Source organism: Schistocerca serialis, chromosome 5, assembly GCF_023864345.2.
Source record: "Schistocerca serialis cubense isolate TAMUIC-IGC-003099 chromosome 5, iqSchSeri2.2, whole genome shotgun sequence".
In the NCBI taxonomy this organism is placed as follows: domain Eukaryota; kingdom Metazoa; phylum Arthropoda; class Insecta; order Orthoptera; family Acrididae; genus Schistocerca; species Schistocerca serialis.
In genome coordinates this window covers 184183464-184190914 of record NC_064642.1, presented here as the reverse complement: position 1 = coordinate 184190914, position 7451 = coordinate 184183464, and the positions used below count along the sequence as shown (strand labels likewise).

The 7451-nt window shown below is 44.6% G+C and overlaps 1 protein-coding gene across 1 annotated transcript; it reads left to right on the top strand.

The window, feature by feature from the left end:
• Nucleotides 1-393: 393 nt before the first annotated feature.
• On the top strand, nucleotides 394-6987 carry LOC126481831 (uncharacterized). The gene is made up of 2 exons (XM_050105791.1): nucleotides 394-424; nucleotides 6371-6987. The coding sequence occupies exons 1-2, from the start codon at nucleotides 394-396 to the stop codon at nucleotides 6985-6987; spliced, it is 648 nt and encodes a 215-aa protein (XP_049961748.1).
• Nucleotides 6988-7451: the final 464 nt, after the last annotated feature.

The following is a 7451-nucleotide window of genomic DNA, read 5'->3' as shown; positions in this document are numbered from 1 at the left end:
CTATGTTACATCTGAAACACTAAAATTTAATTATCTTATTTTATATTGGTTATGGAAAATTATTTAATGTCTTGTATATTTTCACAAATGCTGTCCTTTGCACTTTACATAAAAACAACAAGCTTCTACAAGTACTGAATAATTTCACATATGTCACAAGAATTTCACATTGATGAGCACTGCTTGCTTCATCATAACTTAGCTTTATTTTATTCATATTAAGTATGAAAATTTTAAAAATGGCAGTTTTTGGGTTTGGTTTTCATGTTATTACACAGCTTTGGATTGTAATGTTGCTCTTATTAAAGTCCATCTACTTCAAAAATAAGAAGTAGTTTTTGATTTTTATTTTCACGTCAATACTTAACCTTCAATTCTTATTCCTTCATATTAATGTCTAATAATGGAAAATCCAGGATAGAATGTAACCATACATAATGTTGTGCCTATCTGTGACTCAGCATTTCTGCTATATGGCCAGTGGCAAATATTGTTAGATTAATGTCTACCTATTCAAAAACAGAAGTTTTTGGGTTTAATTTTCAAGATTATCTACTTCTTTAATCATTCATTCATTCAAAGATTATCTTACACTGACACAGGACTAGCTGTCATAATACCATGACAATAAACAGGTGAAAAATATAGATATACACAGCAGATATAAAAATATTACAAAAGGAAAGGACAGGTGGTCAAGTACGGTCTTTAAAAATAACCTATTCCTGCATTTACCTGAAGTGACCCAGGAAAACCACAGAAAATCTAAATTAGGATAATCGATTACAGGAAATTCCATCCTCCTGCATATGAAGTCAGTGTTTTAACAACTGCACTGTGTCATTTTTTTTTATACAGACATAGTATTCTTCTTCAACACTGCACACATCAAGGAATCCCCTGACAACTTCAGAATCACAAGCGTCCTGCTATACCCCTTGCATTTGAAACACTCATATATATGATTGTAGAATAACCATGACATGAAGTGATGAACTAAGGTGTCAGGCTACCACATTTACAGACTTGTATAAATTTAGTAACAGCCTTATTTCCTTCATCTGACCATTTTTAAGTTCAATTTATTATATTGTCATTCAGTTTAGTACATCTCTACTCTGGTTTAACTATTACTGATTGATACTTTAATGTAAAACATAGACAGTTCTCATTTTGTAATTCCAGAATAGTTTTCAAAAGAAGTGAAACCAGTTTTTGATAGTATTTAGGATACAAAACACATGTACAGGTTGGGAATGTTTTCCAAATAGTAATTTTCATGACATAAGTGACTTTATAAAAAGCATTTTTACTGAACATACTTTACAAATTTCAATACTAAAACCTAAGAACCACGTAAAACTTACTGTTGCAGCATGGGAAGTGTGAGTTAATATCTAACTCTGTGATATCAGTCTATAAACACCAACAAGTTTTTGACTGTAATTCTTAAATTTTCTTTTGGTAATAATGAATGACGTAAAATATAATTGTTAGAATGAGATCTGAGCTGTGGTGAATCAGCTATGGGGTGTCAGTTTTGTGACACTTTTCAGGAGTCAGTTCTGTTACAGATTCATATCAACCATGGACAAGAAACATGCATTTCTGAAAGTGAAATTTCATGTCAGCCTGTTTACATAAAATTTCTCTCGGTATACCAAATCATTAGCTGCACTGTGAAGTACTCAGGAAGATGTAGCAAATTTGGTGGAGAAGATACTCACAAATTCTTTTACAAACATTTTAGGATCAGACATTGACAAAAAATGAAGTTGAGTATTTTATACTAACTATTGCATCCATAAATACTTTATTATATTGCACACTAACTCCAGTCTGTTCAGAAAACTGACTTCAGTACATTTGAAAACTGACTACAGGACCACAAACATGCCACTGTGTCTCATGTGTACATTTATGTTGTAATCTACCCATCCCTCACATCATTTATTGATTGTCACTGACTCCAGAATTAAATCTTTAAATAACCTTTGAGAGGAGTAAGATTTATAATAAACTTTTTACTTATCTTCATTTCTTATAGTTGGCTCTAGTGCTTCATGCCTAGGAGCTGATTCTTGAAGCTGAAATGTTTGATATTATAGGTTCTCATGGTTCCAGTTGACATAAATAAGGTTGAAGTTGTGGGAGTGACAAGTCGATAGTCGACAAGACACTGAGAGATTCTCTTTACGAGCGGGGTTCTTTGGAGAACACGACCAGTGTTCGTTTCCCGCATTAACGTATGTATCTATTGTGTTTGTGCTGTACAATAAAGGTGGTCGTTCACAGTATAAATTCCACACAAGTGTTTTCCTTTATGTAGTGAAATTACTCCTACATAAGTGGTGACCCCGTAACTAAGCAGTGTGACAGTAGGCAAGTTTCTTGAGATATTTTCCGCAACGTCTCGTATCGACATGTCGTTGCACAGAACCTCTTCCGCAACATCGACGGCGTCATCCAAAATATCAAGAAGGAGCTCAACACGATGCAACAAAACCCTCAGTTCACAGTGCCACAGACGCCTACATCTCAAACCGACTTCGCCCATGACATTACGTTTTCAGCCACACCGCGTGTGCCAGCGGTTCCCGCGCCATCACCACAGGATATTGCCTTGCACAACCAGTGCACAGGACACGCCAATATCAGACCAAAAGTGCTCCCGTTTTCATCACCCACGTTGGTACCGCTCCCACGAGTTGCGCACTTTCCGTTCACCAGTGATAGTGGCCCACCTGCGTCGCGGTTACATATTCGACCCCCACCTTTCGTTCCCGAGCATCCGGTAATTTGGTTCGCTATTATGGACAACATTTTCGTGCAGCAACAAATAGTCAACGATTTTGAACAGTTCACACAAGTGATATGCAACCTGGACCAACGTGCGTCGTCAGTGGTATCGGATATAATTATGCAACCCCCACCACAAAAAGCCTACGCCACTCTCAAGACGGCTTTAATTTCGCGTTGTACAAAACCTGTGGATCAGCGGATAACACAGCTCCTATACCATGAGAAACGTGGTGACAGGTCGCCTTCAGACTTTTACCGGCATTTACGTGCTATGGTGGACCCTTCCGTGTTCTCAGACACATTACTTTTGCACATATGGCAACAGCAGTTACCTCCACAGGTGTGCTTAACCTTAATTGCTTACGAGGGCTGGCCATTAAGTGAGTTGCTGCAAGTGGCCGATATAGCGCATTCCCTGTTCGACTCGCACGCCACAGTGGCCGCCGCCGCAACCACCTCGGCCAACGACACCAGCCGAGCACGGCCGGAGCCGGTCAACGCAGCGCCTCCAGCTTGTGCTGCCATGACTGCACGACGAGCACCGGACGCGACCGAAGATGTCCGACCTCTCTGTGCTGCCATCGATCAGCTGACCGCCCAGCTGCAGCGGCTAGAGCAACGCGATGTTGCGGCGGCTGACACACACACGTGTCGTCGCCAGCCGACGCGACCGCCGCGTCACGCAAACAATGGCACCGGTTATTGCTGGTTCCACCAGCGCTTCAGCGTGCAAGCTACGAAGTGTAAGGCGCTGTGCTCGCACCCAAATGCATCCCACGGCCTGCTTTAGGCACAGCCGACCGTGACAACAAGCAACTGTGCCTAAACTCACAGACGCATGGAAGGGGAACACCCCCATTTCAGAACGAGCCTACGTTATGCGGATTGACTTCTCCTACAGCTGTAAGGTATGCTGCTTCACAAAGACTTTTCGTTCCTGATCACTCTACAGGATGGATGTTCTTGGTCGACACCGGCTCAGATGTCAGCACTCTGCCTGTAAATTTCTTCCCTTCAGACAAACGCACTGAAGAGACCACTTTGAAAGCAGTCAACGATTCAGTCATCCACACATATGGACAGAAAACACTGCCAGTGGGCATTGGGCTACCAGAAAAATGCAACTGGACCTTCGTTATGGCCGATATCGACCAATCTATACTAGGTGCTGATTTCCTGGTAAAACATGCATTGTCTGTGGATTTACACAAGTCACAACTCGTCCATTCTGTCAATGGATTTGTTATTCCGGGAATACAAGGACGTCTGACTTCTCATGCATGCCAAAGGGTAGATAGCCTCAGTGCACCCACCTGGGAGGGCACCATAGCAATGAAGGAAGCTGACCGGCACATGGCTCAAACGACATCAAAACAGTTGATGACACAGCAACAGGCTCCTGCTGTTTCAACCACAAAGGCGACACCCAAACCACAACAGGGAACAAGAAAGAGCAGGGTGAAGCATGAGACGGTGCACTACATCCATACAACTTCAGGCCCACCAGTCTCCTCACGTGTTCACAGACTTGCACCTGATCGCTTGCGGGAAACCAAGGCCATTTTCAACGAGATGCTACAGGAAGGAACTATACAGCCATCCAACAGTCCGTGGTCCTCTCCTCTGCATCTCGCCCGTAAAAAGAATGGGTCATGGCGCCTGTGCGCTGATTATCGAGCTTTGAACGCCCGAACTGTTCCAGACAGATACCCTGTGCCACATATACAGGATTTCACCCATTCACTGGCCGGGGCAACCATATTCAGTGTTTTGGATTGCCGTAAGGCTTATAATCAGATCCCAATGGCAGAGCAGGACGTACCAAAGACTGCAGTGACAACCCCATTCGGGCTGTTTGAATTTTTGGTGATGCCATTTGGGCTGAAAAATGCGGCCCAGACATGGCAACGTTTCCTAGACAGCGTGCTAAGAGGACTACCATATTGTTTCGCCTATTTAGACGATATTCTGGTGTTTTTGGGGAATGTTTCTGACCATCAGAAACACATAAGCGAGGTGCAAAGCAGGCTTAGTGCTCATGGAATAACACTTAACAAGGACAAGTGCGTGTTTGGGGAACCCGTGGTAACCTTCCTGGGTTATAAAGTGTCAGCTCAGGGCATTTTCCCACTGCCAGAGAAGCTGGAGTTGTTGCATACCCTACCACGGCCTCAAACCTACCACAATCTCCGACGATTCCTAGGGATGATAAATTTCTATCGTCGCCACCTCCCCGGAACAGCAGCAATCCAGATGCCACTGAACAATGCCTTGGCCGGACACAACAAAATTGGCAAGCACCCACTCCCATGGACACCCGAGATGGACTCGGCTTTCAAGGCACTGCAAAACAGCCTTCACAACGCAGTGGGGCTTGCACACCCTGCACCAGGAGCTCAGCTAGCCATAGTAGTGGACGCAAGCCAAGTCACAATCGGGGCAGCACTTGAGCAGAGAGTGAAGGGTCATTGGCAGCCACTAAGTTTCTTCTCACAAAAACAGCAGATGAGTCAAACTCGTTGGAGTGCATATGACAGGGAACTCCTTGCAATGTATGAAAACGTCAGGCACTTCTGTCCCTTAGTTGAGGGCAGGCAATTCACCATATACACCAACCACAAACCTCTCGTGGCTGCCTTCAACAAAGTCAGCAATTCATGTTCCCCCCGCCAGGCCTGCCATATAGAGTTTATATGCCAGTTTTCAACAGATGTGTGTCACATCCATGGTGCCGACAACATTGGGGCAGACTATTTCTCACGTATTAATGGGATAAGTCCAATGTTGGATTATTCCGAATTGGCAAGGGCTCAGGCTTCAGATGCGCAGCTGCAGTCCTTGTTGGTGGACCCGTCCACTGGCCTACGTTTACAACTTGTGGACGTCCCCTGCAGCCCATGTAAGGTATGGTGCGACACCTCCACAGTTAGACCACACCCATACATCACCTCCCAGTTCCAATGAAAGGTATTCGACAGCATTCATAACCTGGCACACCCGGGAACCAATGCCTCAGTGAAATTAGTGGCGGACCGTTTTGTGTGGCCTTCAATCAAGAAAGATACACGGGAGTGGGCCGCAGGTGCTATCAGTGTCAACGTAGCAAAGTGGGACGCCATGTTCATGCTCCAGTAGGACAATTCCCAAACACAACGGCACGTTTTGGGCATGTACACATTGACTTGGTTGGACCCCTCCCCCTTCAGAAGGTTACAGGTACTTGTTTACGGCAGTGGGTTGTTGCACGTGGTGGGCAGAGGCTAACCAATCAGGAACATTTCTGCAGAGACTACTGCATGGGCATTCTTGGAAACTTGGATGGCTCGTTTTGGGTGCCCATTTTTCGTTACCACCGACCAAGGATGCCAGTTTTAGTCAACACTGTTCCAGCAACTGTCTAAACTCTGCGGCTTCCAACAAAACCGTACTACTAGCTACCACCCGGCTAGCAATGGTTTGGTGGAAAGGTGGCACCGGACCTTAAAGGCTGCCTTGATGTGCCACGAGGACTCATTGACTCAAGCGTTGCCATTGGTTTTGTTGGGGTTACGGCCCGCATTAAAAACAGACGTCAATTGTTCATCGGCAGAGGTGGTGTATGAAGGACCGCTCCGAGTTCCAGCAGAATTCCTTGGACCATTTCCTCTCCCAGATGACACACAACTACCCCACCTCTTGCAACAAATGAGGAAGCAGGCAGAGACGCTACGTGCAGCCCTGACGTCTCAACACGGCATGCATCCAGTGTACATACACAAGTCCCTCGATACTTGTTCCCACATCATGCTCCGCACAGACCTGGTACGTCATTCGTTACAGCCACCGTACACTGGACCATACCAAGTACTAGGATGGGACACACACACAATGGATATCCTCCTCCAGGGAAAGTCGACCAAGGTTGCCATTGAGCGAGTAAAACCCGCTTGGACAATGACAGCACCGACTACAGTCTCACAGACGACTTCAGACACAACTTGCAACAAACCCACACCTTCCACAGAACCAGACAGTTGTGATCCACAGGAGCCCCACACCAGGGGACCTAATGCAGCAACAGAATCATCAAGCAGCACCCACACCCGCGCTATCCGCACTCGGGCAGGCCGAGAGGTGAAGTTTAAGTACCCCACCATACCGGGTGCTCTGCACTTCAGGGGAGGAGGGGGGGCTGTGTGGGAGTGACAAGTCGATAGTTGACAAGACACTGAGATATTCTCTTTACGAGTAGCGTTCTTTGGAGGACACGACCAGTGTTCGTTTCCCGCGTTAACGTATGTATCTATCGTGTTTGTGCGGTACAATAAAGGTGGACGTTCACGGTATAAATTCCACACAAGTGTTTTCCTTTATGTAGTGCAATTACTACTACAAAGTATTGCCTGGGAAGTAATTTCCATTTCTGTAAATTTTATTCTCTCACATTTTTCTATATCACACCATATTCACAATTTCTACTTCAACAAAACTGACAATTACATTGTTATTGCCAAAAATAAAAACACATCTGATCACATCAGAGGCATGCCCACTACTCCTCATTCATTCTGCAGTACTAACAATATTCCAAAGAGTTTACAAATTTTCTTGACAAATAAATCTCCACCAATTTATATCATTATTTAATAAATGAATCTAGAAGTAAACAT

What these genes read in the sequence shown, in the direction of transcription:
- LOC126481831 (XM_050105791.1), top strand. Translation starts at nt 394, where the DNA reads ATGTCTAATAATGGAAAATCCAGGATAGAAT. An exon ending in TGGAAAATCCAGGATAGAAT is followed by an intron (nt 425 to 6,370) that starts GTAACCATACAT and finishes CATTAAAAACAG; the next exon opens with ACGTCAATTGTTCATCGGCA.